The sequence below is a fragment of the Chiroxiphia lanceolata genome, chromosome 9 (genome assembly GCF_009829145.1).
Source record: "Chiroxiphia lanceolata isolate bChiLan1 chromosome 9, bChiLan1.pri, whole genome shotgun sequence".
Lineage (NCBI taxonomy): Eukaryota > Metazoa > Chordata > Aves > Passeriformes > Pipridae > Chiroxiphia > Chiroxiphia lanceolata.
Window position 1 is genome coordinate 2,641,993 of NC_045645.1, and position 17,198 is coordinate 2,659,190.

The 17,198-nt window shown below is 39.9% G+C and overlaps 1 protein-coding gene across 3 annotated transcripts in view; it reads left to right on the top strand.

The window, feature by feature from the left end:
- PIGK (phosphatidylinositol glycan anchor biosynthesis class K) overlaps positions 1–17,198 on the top strand; it is a 63,926-nt gene that overhangs the window by 14,042 nt on the left and 32,686 nt on the right. For 2 of the 3 annotated variants that reach the window (XM_032696846.1, XM_032696847.1), the window contains exon 9: positions 567–739. In XM_032696846.1, the coding sequence (XP_032552737.1) occupies positions 567–739 (173 nt within the window). Of the gene's footprint in view, positions 1–566; positions 740–4,236; positions 4,499–17,198 lie in introns of those variants that run through there. The other variant, XM_032696848.1, reaches the window with a different exon arrangement.

Genomic DNA, 17,198 nt, shown 5'->3' on the forward strand with positions numbered 1-17,198 from the left:
CACAGGATGTCTCTGTGAACTTAATGTACATAAGGCACCTTTGCTATTTGAAGATCCTTATTCTGCACTAATTTGCGAGTTGAAAATTAGAAGCAAGACTGATGGGGGGTTTTTCTGATCAAAATGTAAATTCTTTCTTCTTTATGAAGCCTTTAACATAGCTACTTACCAAAGTTTGGTTAATTTTGCATGCCTCCCTTTGGTAAATATGAAGAATTTATGCCCACTTGTGACTTCAGGAAGGTTATAGAAGCATTGCTGCATCTATATTCGGAAATATATTCGTGCCTTTATCAGTCAGATGTAATTGATGGTTGGCTTTCCAGAAGCATTTCTAAACTCAAATATAATTATTGTGAGGATAAAGGTTTTCTGAAATGCATAATGTTTATGCCTTTAAATGTTTTTGTTCGACCACCTTTTTCGGTTATGGAGCTTTTACTGAAGTCAGTGCAACTTTTGTGTGTCGTTTATCTTTCTTTTTACAGGAGTTTTGTTTTGGAAGGTGTGTGTAGAGATTGTTGATGAGTGGGGGACAGGATGTGATTGTCCATCTCGGTTTCCAGTTTCAGGTCTGTCCAAAAAGTCTGTGTGTTTCCACCCCTGGGTATCGAACCGATCTCTTCCAGCGGGACCCTCAGAACGTTCTGATCACGGATTTCTTCGGCAGCGTGCGCAAGGTGGAGATCACCACAGAGACAGTTGCTCTGGACCGGGATTCAGCTGCTTTTGAAAGCAAGTAAGTAGTCATTGTTTAGGCTTGATTTGTACAGCTCCGTGCCACAAAACCAAAACAGTCGTGTAACCGTCGAGGAAAAAGAACTCTGGTTTCCTGTGGTTTCTTACAAAGAATCAGGGAGTGACAGGAAGCTGAACAGGAGCCAGAGTGTGCCCAGGTGGCCAAGAAGGCCAATGGCATCCTGGCCTGGCTCAGGAACAGTGTGGCCAACAGGGCCAAGGAAGTGATTCTTCCCCTGGACTCAGCACTGGTGAGGCCACCCCTGGAGTGCTGTATCCAGTTCTGGGCCCCTCAGTTCAGGAAGGACATCGAGGTCCTGGAGCAGGTCCAGAGGAGAGCAACAAGGCTGGGGAAGGGACTGGAGCACAAGTGTTGTGAGGAGAGGCTGAGGGAGCTGGGGCTGTTCAGCCTGGAGAGGAGGAGGCTCAGGGGAGACCTCCTCACTCTCTGCAACTCCCTGACAGGAGGGGGGAGCCAGGGGGGGGTTGGTCTCTTCTCCCAGGCAACTCTCAGCAAGACAAGAGGGCTCAGTCTAAAGCTGTGCCAGGGGAGGTTTAGGTTGGATATCAGGAAGAATTTCTTTCCAGAGAGGGTGATCAGCCATTGGAATGGGCTGCCCAGGGAAGTGGTGGATTCTCCATCCCTGGAGGTTTTTAAGATGAGACTGGATGTGGCATCAGTGCCATGGGCTGGGAGCCACAGCAGTAGTGGATCAAGGGTTGGACTTGATGATCTCGGAGGTCCCTTCCAACCCAACTGATCCTGTGATTCTATGACATGGACTTCCTGCTGGGAGAAAGTTGGGGCTTGTCAGCTGAAAACTTTGCTTAAAAGTGCCTGCCCCTTTATTCAGGCTTGTAAATAAATGCTGCTCAAGACCAAGATGTGGATGTCAACAACAGGAGAATTAGTCTAGAATTTTCTTTCTGCCTTAACATTTCTTCTTTAGTGCTCAGAAAGATTTTGTTGCTGTAAATTCCTGCTCATGATAGTTTACTCCCTCAGGTAAGCTCCGAGTATAAGCCATCGATTAGTTGTTTGCTAACAACTAGCTTTTTAATAAATGTTTTGTTTCTGTTCTGTGAGTTCTCTGGCTTTTGACATTTTACTGTCCTGGGAATTTCTGTTGCTGAGATGCAGTGATCTGTTTGATTAAAATTTCTGGTGCAAGTTCATTGATAGGAGTTGTAATGGGGCTGCTGCTGCTTTGTGGATGAATAAAGAAGTATAAACTTCTTTGTATTTTTGGGATTCTGTTGCCACCTATTGGGAACATGCAAAGGAAGATGTGCTTGTTCTTTAGAGTTTATATAGCATTGTACTTCCATTTCTGTTGCATCTTTTATGTTTCATCATACTGCCCTGTAGGAGGGGGAAAACAAAGGACTGAACTAACGTGCTATATGAGGGATGAAATACTCCTCAACACATAAATTCATGTAAATCATTGTCTACCTTGTTTACTGTTGCTCAAATAAACAAGCTAGTGGATAACAGTTTTATTTATTTTAAAGGTACCAGTAACTCCAGTCCTCACAGTTATAAACACCCTACAAGGTTTAGTGCATTTCTTATTTTATTTTCAGGCTGTATTTTTATCTGGATCACATCCATTACTACATAGCATACATGTCTTTCATTTTGTGACTCCTTAGCATAGAACACTATCTAGTGACACTAAATTTGTTTTTTCACCAAAGAATAAAAAAATCTTTTGGCAAGTAACAGACATTTTGCTAATAAAAATCATGATGAAAACTTGCCTATGTGGGTTTCTAATTTGTGGGCGATTAAATGGAGAAATAGATTTTGGAGGACTTTAATGTTCCGAGGCAGGAAATTGGTTGGGAGTTTCAGCTTTTATTTTTGTGTTAGTTTGGTGTCAGTAGATGAGGGTTTTTTGGGTGTCTGACACTACTGGATTGGACACGTGGAAGCAGTGTTGGCACTCAGGACAGAGAGGAATATTATCCTTGTGAAGTGTTCTGATATTTAATGAAAGCTGTACTACATTATCATGGCAATTCCACTTCAGTTAAGTTGCTGAAATTGGAAAGGATAGAGGGACATGCTGGTTTAATAGCTGAATAGTTCTCCTTTAGCTTGAGAGAGTCTTTGGAAATGTGTCCACCTGGGAACTGGAGCACACAATAGCAGCTCACGGAATACTGCCTCATGTCAGTGATGTGTGGGGTCATTTTTAAGTGGTCTTGTAGTGCAAGTTATTCACTGAACTATATTCAGATACAATTTTCAAAAAAAATACTTCAGTTCTTGGTTTGTTGTTACCACTTTGAAAGAGTTTATAGGCAATATGTTTTTAATGGAGGAGAAAGTATGGAGTCTGTAAAAGTGCTGAAAAGTTGTAGTATAGCTTTATAGGTAGTGATGTGGAGTGCTTAATGAATTCCTTAAACAGAATTCTGAGGTCAGTACATTGGTGTGACAGCTCTGTTTAGCTACAAAAAATTTAAGAATTACAGCTCAAAGTGAATTCATGAATTAAAAATATTAATGCTTTTTAAAAAATGCATTTTTGGAGGGTCTGATGTACAAGAACTAGTTACTCTGCTTTTGGTTAAAGAATTTTATAAACATCTCTTTCTGAGGGTGTTGAGAAGACAGAACACAAGTTATGTGATTTTTGAATAGATTGTCCCAAATTAATGTAAGAATGACTCCAGAATGAAAGAGTGTGAGTGCATATTCTTAACCTTCTCAACCATTCTGTGCCTTTTGGGAGTGCAATGGCTGTTGACACTCTAACATAAAAAAGCTGGGGAAAGATGGGGCTGGCACAGCCTGGTTTATTCTTCTTGGTATCACTGGGAGAGAACTAAACCAATCTTATTACAAATTAAATAATCCATCCAAATTAGTTATGACTTGTTCATGCCCAGCATTGTTTTAAAAGCCTTCATGAAGAAGAAAAAACTTGTGTAGAATTGAACTTGGGCCCTTAAAGGTTTCCAAGAAGTATTTCCCAATAAGTATCTGGTAGATCACAAATATAATGTGTTACATTGGTTACTAAGTGTGCACATTTTATTTGTTTAGTATTTGGTATAGTCTCCAGGCTTCATTCCTTTATGAATCATGTCCTCTGTGTTTTATTCTTCACACAATATTAGCTTGATACCTTTTTTCTTTTCCTTTTACATACTGGTGGCAGTAGAATGCTGCAGAATATTTGTGTTAGGAGCACGACCAGAAAATGAAATCCAGACTTGAGTTCTGACACAGTCTGAAGTAGTCTGTGTTAGATCTGATTTGTTTGCAGGTGTCATATATGCAGATAAGGGCATTAAAAACCAACCAGACAAAAGAGATGAAGGAAGGTGCTGTCTGTCATGTGAGGCACGAACATGTATCGGGGTTGTACTGCCGGCAGACTGTTCATGTTCTCATCTTGCCCACTGCTGTGACTTTGCCAAATCTTCTCAATAGAAGTTTGTTCTTTTGTTACACAATTGCTTAGCAATTACTTGGTAACACAGACCCACTCCCAAGCCCAGCGGGAGCTGTAGCTGTGCCACCAGATCACAACTGGCAGCTCCGTGTTGGGCACACACCGGGACGTTTGACGAGAGAGGCCTTTGAAGTTCCCTCTGGCTTGGGCTGAGACTCTGACAATGAACAACTACTAATTAACCAGGGGAAGAGGCTTTCTTTCTATCCACATAGTGGTAGGTGAATATTTGCGAGTAAAAGCTTTTAAAAAATAAAGAGAAGGTTCCTCTGCTGTTTCCTTTCTTTGCAGTGATTTCAGTCTAAGCTATGTTCACTTCAAAGGGCTTGTTCTGCAGCTACCTCAGTCCTGACTGGGTCTGTAGCTGCCAATTTTAGCAGAAAATCAGGCAGTCTAGGGGTTCTGGGGCTTCAACTGGTTATGTTTCGTCTGCATCTCCATGCAAGTGCAAAGAGTCCACGTTAAGGAGTAGAAGACGACCTCCATCTTTGGAGAAGGAGCCTTGCAGAGTTTAGAATATGTAATAAATTAGGAGTGTGTCGCTTAAACTTGGACTGTATCTCTACAGCCACTTGGAACAGTCTCCTTTTCAGTTCTTGTTGGGAGGAAAAGATCTGTATCAGCAGAAAGTGCTGGTAAAAATTGGGATGAATATTTCCCTTGGGGGTACTAAGAAGTGAATTAAAGACAGCATCATATAAAACCATCCTCGTTTCATTGCTTTTGAGAATTAGGCCTTGTATTTAATACTTCTCTTATGAAGAATTGTGATACTACTGGCAGTGATTGTTTTCCTAAAAATAAATAAATTGGCCACTTGTGTTAGGAGGGATGCTTGTGTAACAGCATAATGATGAGTAATTGGTTCATTTGCTGTGTGTTACCAGTCTATAGCTCTCTCAGTCTATTTTTTTTTTTTTGGTGTGTTAGTGTCTCTTTTCTGTTCCTTTCCTGCCCTTTCTTCTTTTCAGTTTGATGTCCTTAATAAGTAAAGCTGCTGTTGTGTGTTCCTGAAGCCTTGGGGGATCCCATTTATGAACCAGTAGATTGATTGATTGTTTGGCGAGTAGATGCTGTTTAGCTCAGTGAGCTTCCCTTAAAACTAAAGGGGCTGGGTTTGTTCTGAAATCCCCCATTCAACCTGTACCTGGTGCCTCAGATTTGTAGTTCTTTTAAGGTTTATAAGCCGTTTTTAGGACTAATTCAGGGCTAATTCTGAAAGCTCTCGTTACACGGACCCGGCCCTTTCCCGCGCGGTGCCGGCAGGTGGCGCCATCGCCCCGCCGGGAGCGGGAATGGGATGGGAATGGGGATGGGATGGGAATGGGATTGGGGATGGGAATGCGATTGGGGATGGGGATTGGGATGGGGATGGGAATGGGATTGGGGATGGGGATGGGGATTGGGATGGGAATGGGGATGGGATGGGAATGGGAATGGGATTGGGGATGGGGATGGGGATGGGAATGGGGATGGGGATGGGAATGGGATTGGGAATGGGGATGGGAATGGGAATGGGGATGGGGATGGGGATGGGGATGGGAATGGGGATGGGAATGGGGATGGGAATGGGGAGGGGATGGGATGGGAATGGGATTGGGGATGGGGATGGGGATGGGGATGGGATGGGGATGGGGATGGGGATGGGATGGGATGGGAATGGGGATGGGATGGGATGGGAATGGGGATGGGATGGGGATGGGATTGGATGGGATGAGGAGGGGATGGGGATGGGATGGGGCTAGGCGGGGGATGGAATGGGAATGGGACGGGATGGGGTGGCTTTGGGGCAGCCAGCCATCGCCCCCCTTGTGCGACCCACCTGAAATGAGCCAGGCATGGAAAGGAGGAGTTGGGCTCACTTGTTGCTTGGTGTGAATTAGAGGGGCTAACAGCAGGCATTTATCTAATTTTCCACTTTTCCTGCTGGTCAGCAACCTCATGGAGATGTAACTGTGTTTCAGTTTCAGAGTAATGTAAAAAGGGAAAAAGTTATCAGGCTCCCATTGAATTGCCAGGGAGGTTAAGAAACTGTTAGTTCCAGGTAGCATTGTTCTTCCAGAAACATTTTGGATAGGTTTCATAATTTATTACATGAAGCACACCATGTACTTTATTTTCCTCTGATGTCTTACACATTTATTCTGTTTTAATGGTAAGTGTGGATTTTGTGATCCATTTGTGTTTTGATAGCTTGAAAGTAATTAAAGATGGGTGAACTAATACTTGCTCTTAAATATTATTGCTATATTTCCTAAAGTGTTTTGTTAATATATTTGTATATAGACTCTCTCTCTCTCTCTAAAATATAATATATAATATATATATTATATATTTTTATATATATTATTTTATATGTATATATAGGCAATTCATTGCTTGCCTAAAGATAGTTCAGTGTGTACATATCCACATATACCTACACTCCTATAGCTGTAAGTGTAAAAGATCTTTTCAAGGTAGTGCAACTAAAATGAATATGAAGGGTATAGAAGGAATAATTATATAGAAGGGTACAATCTCACTAGTATAACATCTGTATAAAATAAATAAGGATGAATGACAATATCAAAAGAAACTGCAGGTATAAATCCTGTTGGGGAGACTTTAAGTACACTAAAGTGTTATGCTTGGTAATTATAGCCCCTATTTAGCAAGATATTTCAAAAAGCAGCTTTGAACAATATACTATTTATTCCTTTGAAAGTATTTCTTTGACCGTGCTTTGTGCCAGGAAAAAAAAAAAAGTTTTGTTTCAAAACTGTAGCTCTTGAGTCAGGTTCCCTTTGGTCTGATGGTTTTTCACCCCTTCCCTCACATTTTTGTTTTATGTGGCATCTTGCATTTCTTCTACGAGAAACCTTCAACTATTAGTACCAGACTGTGCTTCTGTCATTTCACATTTTCAGTACTAGGCTACTTTGCTGAACCTATATATAGTTATTCATACATACAATTTTAATAGACTTTGACAGCAAAGAAACCTCTTGGTCTGTAGAGGTAGTGTGAAGCACATGCAAATCAGTGGCAATATTTTTATTAACTTCAGCTTTTAATCAGGTCCAGAAGCTACATGTTCTTCATAAGTGACTTAGATGTGCCAGTGGACTGGCAGTGGACAGGTAATGTCTAAAATGGTTGCATGGCAGATTTAAAGGGAAGTCTTAAGTATATCCAGTAGATTTTAAATCACTGAGATAGCTTGAAAATATCCATTAATCACAGAATGTCCAGTCAAGGTAATTTTTCTCCCCTTTCCCTCCTTTTTCCGCTCCTTTTTTCACCTTTCCTACGTAGCATCTTTATTTTATTATTTCTTCTTCACCTCTTCTGTGTGATCTTTACCTGCTATTATTTTTGCAGTTGAGTGGGCTGCTTTATAATTGCAGTCTCCTGAAAGTGCTTGTTAGTCTTTCTAGTGCTATTTATATGGAGGTCCTGGCTTGATTTTCTTGCTTTGCTGCCCAGGTGCTAAATATAAATTAATATCTGTTCCTAAGGTACTTCTGTAGCTGATGTTTCTGCTGAAGGAGACCGTGCAAGCAGCTGTAGGATTTGGCGTAAAATCTGACCAGGAAATATTTTCGTGTAATTTTGGCATGTTTTCAGCACTCTGAGGTAACATGAGAATTTCAGTAAAACTCTGTTACTCTTATTTACTTCCTGTCAGAAGTACTAGAATGGTTGTTGATGTTTGTTAGGATACTCTTCTTGTTAGGATACACTTCTGTGTGATTTCTAGGAACCAGAAAAAATTGGGGGCAAAGAGCAAACAAGCATCTGGAAGCAGTGATTATGGGACTCTTAATCTTTGGAATTTAGTGGCCAAGCACACATTAACATTCCTTATGCCCCAGAAATTAATCTGGGCATGTAACTATGAAGTCTCTGAGGCTCAAGCAACATCACTGCTTTTTGTTTTATATGGTATTAAGCCATGCGAAAATGCTCTTAGTCTTCCTCTGTTGTAAAAAAGCTTGCACTTGATTTTTTTTTTGAGTGCCTGAGGGATAACCTTCTGGATGGTCTGCCACTGAAAATTTGTGTCTTGCCCAAAGCTGTTGGAGAGAAAGGGGCAGTCTGCCTTCACAACATATTTATATAATTATGGCTTAAAGACCATAAAATTATCTCTGTCTGCATCTTCCAGCCCTCCTAATAGGAGAGACTTTTCTTAAGTCAGATGTTTGGTGAATCAAAGCTCTTAGAGTAGAACTGTTAAATTTATTACTTAAATACAAGTCCTTGAAGCCTTCTTGTTGGTTTTCATAAAGCTGTGTGATGGACTGGAAGACAGTGAGATGTTTCCCTGCACTGCTTATTTCTGAAGGCTCTGCTACACTTGGAGAAGTTACACTGCCCAGTGGGCATACTGAGGGCCCCAGAAGTGAAATGTAGATTGTGAAAGAAGAGCTGAACTCAAAAAAAAAAAAATAAAGGCATTGCATTATTGCCAAGGATCTCTTTTTTATGCAGTTAGCTCTTTGAATAGACCAGGGTGAATTTCTGGTATCGGGGGAGCGAGAAACTCACAATTGCATCAAAGGGTAGAAAGAAAACTCGAGGTGATTACAAAAGGCAATTCTGATCACATAAAGCACTGGATTTACAGATGGCTTGCTGAGCACTGTTTAATATTACTTTATAAAATGAGATTGTTTCATGTGTTTGGTCAAGAGTATCAGAAATCTGTAGAAACTGTGGGAGGGGAAATAACAGATGCTGAATACGTCTACCAAAGTGCCCAAGCTACTGCTAAGATTATTTAAAAAAATTTGTAGGACAGCAAAATATTACCTGTGTGATAAGATTGATCTTTCAGGAAAATATAGTAATTCTGTAAACAAAGAATTTAGTGCAAAATGGGATTTATTCAGCATTTTTGCAGGCAGAATTCTGGTTGCATGATGGGTTGGTATTGGTAAATAACAAACAAGAAGTAATGGAGTACAACAGTGTTTTGTATCCCTTGAAGTGGAAAAAATAAAAAAAAAAGATGAAAGCAGGATACAAAAGGGAGCTGGAGCTGTTCTGGGGTTAGACATGTTGTAGTGTCTTTTGAATCCTAGTAACCTTAATTCAGTTGGCTCCAGTTTACTGTTTGGAGATTCCTGGGGCTGAAAGGGAATATAATTGCAGCTGTGGATGTGCAGCTTTCCCGGAGTGGTCACAGCCCAGCTCTGTTGTGCCAGTTCAGAAAGCAACACTAAATTGACCACAACTCTACATGATGCTGAAAGAGAACTATAAAGGTGGAAAACCTCTTACTCATCTGCCTAGAGGTCAGATGTAATTTGGAACAGAAAGACAGGCAAGATTTCTCTTTTACAAAGTGAACTGGAAGTTGCTACTGCATGTGTGAGTGTAGAGGTGTGTTCATGCTCTGTAATGTAGCACCAGTTTATGTTTTTAATGTATTTATGTTTCTTATGGATGCAGGAATGGTTCAAATAATTGGACTTCCAAAAATGAAACCTTCAGATGATTAAGGGAATTCCCTTTTTGCTTTGTGCATACTATACACAATAGTGAAAGCACAGCATTACTTGAACAGCATTTTGATGATGGGCAGGAATGAGGATTTAGAAGCAAATTTGGAGAGGGAGAGCGTGTCTTCTTCCCATCCCTGCCAAGAGTTGAGATGTGAATAGTTCAATACAGTAGTTCCCAAGAGAAGGCAAGACCACAGTGGAGGCTATAATCTCCTTTGCTGTGGGAAGGAAAGAATAATTGTTGAGTATTGGTATTCAGAGTTGCTTTAGCATTAATTCCTTGAATTATGTTAAAAAAAATGTTCCCAAAGTGTAGCTGAAGTGATTTATTCCACTACTAAGGGAGTAGTTTATCAGAACCTGAAACAATTAAAAATGATGCACCTTTCCCCTGCTTTCTGTTGCTGGATTCTTAATTTTACAGTGGCATTTTCTGTGTAATTCTCTGTGTAATTGCTATGTGAAAAACGTACAAAAAAGTCAATGCTGGAGGGACCAGATGCAGAGGAAGAGACGGAATAATACTGACAGTGTATTGGTACAATTTTAGACACTGATTGAAGGATAAGGGAAAACACTGCTAATCTTTCAAAATAATCTTCAACAGATGATAATCTTTAAATTGATGGTGTATTTTCACTCTTTTTATGTTTCTTATCTCAATATTTTAAAAAATGTTCATTACATTATTGGTTTTTCAGCAAGGAATGAGAAATGACAGACACTTGGATTCGTGCAGCTTCCAAATGCGTGCAAGGGTACTGCATAGGAGTGGGTTACCTCCTGTACTTACTCTGCAAAACATAGAATCACAGAATCAACCAAGTTGGAAAAGACCTCTGAGATCATCCAGTCCAACCCTTGATCCAACCCCGCCGTGGTTCCCAGCCCCTGGCACTGATGCCACATCCAGTCTCACCTCAAACACCTCCAGGGACGGTGATTCCACCCCCTCCGTGGGCAGCCCATTCCAATGGCTGAGCACTCTCTCTGGAAAGAATTTCTTCCTGATATCCAACCTAAACCTCCCCTGGCACAGCTTTATACCGAGCCCTCTTGTCCTACTGCTGGTTCCTGGGAGCAGAGCCCGACTCCCACCTGGCTACACCCTCCTGTCAGGGAGTTGTAGAGAGCGATGAGATCTCCCCTGAGCCTCCTCTTCTCCAGGAGAAAATGTTTGAATTCACACTTAACATGAGGAATCTGAGTACCCTCATCAAGTTAAATTAACCATTACTGAAAGTGTTTTTGCTGTCCTGAGACATGGCATGTTCTTAAGGCAAAGCTGGGTTCGTTTATTCTGCTTAGAAAAGCCAAACTGGCTGTCAGAGGAGGCCACTGGAATGTGTCGGCCCTGTCCCCGACCCCACAGCGAGCTGGTCCTGGGTACTCTGGGGGCCTGTTTCTGACAGGTCTGCTGCCCTCCCTGGGAGGGGATTACCTGTAAGCAGAGAGCAGACGGTCCTTGAGCCCTCACTGAGGGCACTGTGTGGCAGAGGGGGCAGAGTTAATCTGTGCCAGCCCGCATGGCTGAGGGTGTCCTGCTGAACAGCCCAGTTTGCTTTCTAGCTTGCACAGACCCCATATGGGCTCCAAGAGGGACAGGAGGGCTGGGGCTGCTTGCTGCCAATATGTTTTCCCCATGGCTGCCTTCCTGGAACTGCAGTCTGGGGCGACTGTTCTGCTGGCAGCAGCTTTCCAAAACTAGGGACAAATCTGGCTTGCAGATTGTCCATCTGAATTTCCTCCTGAGCAGCACAGCGCTCTGAAGGGTAGGAATGGTTGGATTTTCTATGCAGTTGGAAAGATTAGCTAAGTGTAAACTGCATGAAAGGAGTAGATAAGAGTATGTTTTTCCTCTGGTTCTACAGTAGCTATTTAAATTTGACAGGTGCATATAATATTATAGTTGTATTAAATAATTTGAGTGAGATATAAGTCACAAAGGGTTACTCGTATTCCTGGATGATTTCTGGTCCTGCGTTACCTGCAAGTGAGACATGTTGCCATAGACATGCTTCAGCTGCTCTAAAATTTCAGTAGTATATTTTCTGTTTGATAATAGGACAAAAGTTACACCTCTAAATAGTTAGCAATTTATAACTCATTTTGGTTTGTGAGAATAGAGTGAACCCTCTAGTTACTGTAAGGTTTATCTCAATTTAACTGTAACAATATTTAAGCTTCATAGTTCCCCACTGGCTAGTATTTTTTTTTCTGTTGGTTACTTAAGAGTCTGAACCATGACTTCCTGCTAGAATAAAATAGGAATGAAGACTTCTTGCTGTAGGTCTAAATTTTAACTGGGGAATTGGAGCAGAACAGCCACTAAGTGAAACTGCTCTAAATCTCAGCCATAGAGGACATAACCTCTGTTTCTTCCTCAGCTGTCAAATAGACTGCCCTAGTTCCTTTTTCCTTTGTGTGTGGTTTCCCTCTGATATAGTTTTTACTAAGAGGTACTTTATTACAAAATATTCTGAGCTGACTTCTATCTTACTAGATGCTTAGGAGCTTTTACAAATGTCTCCATAAAAGTATATGGCATATCTGTAAAATGGATAAATCTGCACTCTGCTGTAATGTTTTAAAACTGGAAACTGTGTGTGCACGCAAAAAGTGTGGTTAGGTGGAAAATTGTCCTTAAACCAGAATATTCCTACATGGTTTGCGAATCTAATGGCACTTCTGAAAAATATTAGACTGCTTATTATTAATCTGTGGGTTTATAGAGTAATTTAGGAAGGACTGGAGAAAGTATTAGGCTAGCTGTGGCAGGAAGACTTTTCATGCCATAGATTCAAAGATGGTTTACGTCAATGTCACTCTAAAGGTTTTATAGTAATAATTGTATTTATGTGATGTGTGTTTGTTTGTTCAGTTACTAAAGAGCAAACATCTAAGAAGCACCATGAGAACAGCTTCCCCAGTTGCCATTCCCATTCCAGCAGCACTGGAAGCTGTAGAAAGGTCACAGAGAGGGACACACTTCCAGTTTGGTGATGGAGTGTGGGAGAAAGGAAAATGTGGTGGTGTACATATCCTGCAGACAGAGGGATTCCATTCTGGTCACAAAATTCTTGTTGTATTACACTGTTGAGGTTCTGTGCAAACATAATTATTTCTTTAATACTGTGGGAGATTATACATGAGTCAGTTGGCCAGTCTGTGCCTAATTTTGACTGTTCTTAAATTCAGCTGATAGTAAATATAATACATTTAAAATTACAGTGCAGTTCTTAAAATATTATCATTATCACTGCATTGAATTTTGTGTACACATATGTGAGTTTTATGGATGATAATAACAGATGCAAGAGATGCCTTAGAATAATAGTGATATGGAATTTATTTATAGTAGTACAGCACCCAGGAGGTTGAGGTACTTAGCTGAGTTTTTAGATATCCCAGGTAATTGTTTCTTTCTGCTTTCTCTGGATGGAAATTGAAGTCCTTTGCAAGATACATTGAGACTGGAAAGAAAAAGCAGGGGGAGGGGAAGCTTATTTTACATATTGATAACTATATCCTAAAATGCAGCTGTGGAAGAGACCTAATCACTGTGTGACTGTTGCCTGTATCTTGCTGTGAGCATAAGAGAAAGCTGTGCAGATTGTGGCAGATACAGATATCATTAGAAAGGAAATCCCACCTGCTGTGGAAATCCCCCCATCTTTAATGTGCCAAATGAATATGCATCCTGCACGTGGTAACAAACTGAAGTCTCAGGAAAACTAGTGTAGTGTAAATTGCAACAGGGAGTGATTAATGTATTAATGCATTTTATGCCTACTGTGCTCATCTAGTAATCAGATTATTTTGCTAAAGGTAATCAGAATTGTACAAAAGAATAATTATATAATGAAGCTAACTTCACCAGGAATTTGAAAAGAAAGAAAATTGCTGAAATGAAGTGAGGCAAATTGTAGATTATTTATTGTCATTTGTCGTTGTAAAATAGAAGAGTGATTTTTAGGTATTCTTTTTTACAAACTGAATTGAAAACAAAGTTAATAGGAGAGGAGGGAATCAGGAAGTCAGTACAATCAGAAATAACAGCAATATACATGTTAGTCATCTACTCAAGTCAAAAACCATTATGTGTTTCTGATTATAAAACCTGAAATTATGGAAAATTTCCATAACCATAATAAAAGACAAAAAGGTGAGTTATTATTGTTGAGGCAAATGAATATTGAACGTAGCCCCTCTCCACAGAAAGTAAATACAAAATTATTCTCGGGCTTGAATTCTATGAAATGGTCATTTTCTTAATTTGTAAAGCCTTTTCCTTTTTTGCCTGTATTTTTAATATCACTTAATAAAATGACAGCATTAAAGCAGTAACTCCTTCTAATTTCAATAGCCTTCTCTGCTCACCTGGACCAAACTGTCTCCAGCACAACCTTGCCTGTAGATATTACAAAGTCAGGGTCCAGGTTCAGGTAATTATATTGGAGTAAAACTTTAGTCCAGTTGGAGTAATTATATTGGAGTAAATTTACTCCAATTATATTGGAGTAAATTATTTTGGACCTCATTTAGTGAGTGAAGTAGTTAATCTGTTTGTTGCTAATAGCTTGGTGTGGATTTATTTTTTTTTTTTAATGTTCAGTCTCGTAGGTTGAAATAATTTCGTGTCGTTTAATCAGCTCAGTCTGGTTGAATTGCTGTGTGTGTGTTACTTTTTGTGGGATGGTAAGTACTCCTGAGAGGTTCTTCCTACTTGGAACAGAAAAAGATAACCTTGTCCTGTAGAAAATATCAAGAATGCATCTCCTCTGCATTGATACAGGGGAAAGCAAAACTTTAAGACCAAATCTATATTGAAAAATTTAGCCCTAAACTTAAATATTATTGGGAAAATAGATTTAAAATAGAATCTCAGTGAAGAGCCTTTGGAAGTGGCTCAAGCCTTTGCATATATTTCACCTATCATTGCATATATTTCCTGTGGGTTATAGATCAACAGACTGTGTGCTAATCTTCACAAATATTTTATCCAAGTGACCAGAAGTATTTTTGTTCTGTGACAGGGAGATCTGGACTGATTGTAATCTGCAGTGGTAGTGCAGCAAATAACGTGGTTCTCATTTAGTTTAGTTGTGTCCTGCTGAGTCTGTGGGAAACAGCAGCAATTCCTTTTCTTTCCAAAGAAAGTTTCCACACGAGATCTTCTGTTCCTTAAGTGTTACTGTTTTAAAATTGCTCTATCTTATATTTACTGGTGTGTCAATTAAAATATTTTACCTGAATAATATACATATTAAAAGAAAGAAATGTACTCAGACATTTAAAAAACAAACCAACCCCCTAAAAACCCCCTCAGTTTATTTGCTCATTCTCAGAATTTAGCAAAACTTACCATTTTTTCAGTTGCTACTGTAAAATACCAGGTTTCTCATCTGGTACAGCATACAGCACCTTAGTCAAAGAACTATTGTTATAGAGTAGATAAGATTAAAAAAAGTCATTGGGTTTGATGAAAACCTGCATGAACAGTGAGGGGGAAAAAAAGCCAAAGTTACCATAGCAACCAGCAGTGCTTTAGAAAGTAGCTGAGAAAAAGAGGAGAAATGGAACAGAAAATATGAGGGTCATTTCATAAAGCATTAAAAAATAAAAATGAAATCTTAAGGCAAATATGATTGCTATTCAGCTTTTATCTTAGAAATCCCTGATAAGCAGCAGTTTGTCTTTAAATATGAGAAACACTGTTAATAAAGAAGTTTTAGTGTTTAACCCACATTAGACCCTATTTAAGAGATACTTTTGTAAATTTGGTTAAAAACGATGGAAAGTTTTATGAGTAGTTATTTGTTGGGGTTTTTTCTTACCTTTTTTCTCTCTGCAAATGGTTTTCTGAGTAACTGCAGTCTTAACCTGTGCAGTAGAGAGGGCTTTGAAAATGTCCTTGGTGGTATAACCATGACCAAAAGTCTCACTGGTAGATGTCGTCCCACGGTGGGAATAGTGTGAGTTCCTTGTGGGATGGTTCGTTGGATCAGCTGCCCACACAGCACTGCCCTTTCAAATGGGAGGCCACAGGCAGCTTGGAAATTGTTGGACACCAGAATTCCAGGAAAGAGCAGCGTTGCTAAGTTTAGGGGCCTGAGTTGCCCGTTCATAACATACATAAAATAACACGTGCTGAACCTGTATCCTGATACCAGTGATTGATTTAAAGGCTGAGCTTTGATACCTTTTTTTGTCTTTCTTGTCTTTTTGAATGGAGTCAGCATTCTGCAGTGCTCTGATATGGGGTAGGAAGTCTAATGTTTTGCCCATATATTGCTTCATAGTTTTAGAATCACATTTTATGTGGGTGAGCGTCAAATGTACATGAGATAAAATTGCAAGCATTTTTCTTTCCTACTTCTTATGCAACTATTAAGTCTTAAATTTGATCTTAGTCCTCCTAGAACAAAATGGTCCGTGTTGGAACCTTGAGCAAATAAGAAAACTGTGATAAAATCACTTTAATGTTCTATCCTGAAAAAGTGCTCTGTGTGAGGATTGAAACAATCTAAAAGTTTGAATACAAAGAGGGAAACAACAAACACTTTATCCTTTCTTTAGAATACAGTTTGACTCACTTCTTGCCTTCTCTTCAAACAGCTGTGTTGTGTGTTTGGTTGTAGCCCAGTTATCCTCTCATATTGTTAGAATATGATTTTATTATATAGATGGTACTTAACTGTCCCAGACAATGCCATAGCCTGGGGCTGTGCCTGCATGTCAGTGCAGTTGTTGCTTGCATCTGTTTCTTTTGGAAAAAAAAAGGCATTGTTTCTGAATAAACAGATTTGTTTTATAAACCACTATGAAATGAAAATGTTTTCCTCTCCTTTTCTCTCATGTGGAAGATTATGGAAGGATAAAAAGTCTTGCATCATTCCCCAAAGTCTTCGCGTGCATCCAGAGGAGACATTTGTGATGAGTTCCTTATTGTCAAGTGGGCATAGCGTTTATTGTATGAGTTACAAATATGTGTCTGTATTGAAGTGAGAACTGAGACTGATAAAGTTGAAAAAGAAAGGTGCTGTGAAATTCTGTAAATGCTTAGGGTCCCTTCTCTGAGAACTTCCTGTGGAAGATGTAGAAGCACTTTGGCACTGTTCTCTTGTCTAATTGCCTCATCTAAAGACATTCTGTACTGCCTCTATAACATAACTTCTGCTCCAGATCAAATGCAACACTTCTTACTACAACATGTGAATTCTTCCTTAGGAGCAACTATGAGAAGAATGTATTCTGAATAAGATCAGTTTAGTGTTTAAATACAAGCTTTAAATGTAATTTTGAGTGAGTTCTTGTCTGTTATGTGGTTGGGGTTTGACCTGATGAACTTTTCTGGAGTGGCTGGACTTCACGTAGTAAAATCCTGTGCCGGGGCAGTGCATGATAAAGCAGCCAACTTGTGAGCACAAACTGGGGCACAACAACCTGGGACCATGACAGAGGCAGTGGAGGTGCTTCTTCCTGCTGCAGCTGGACT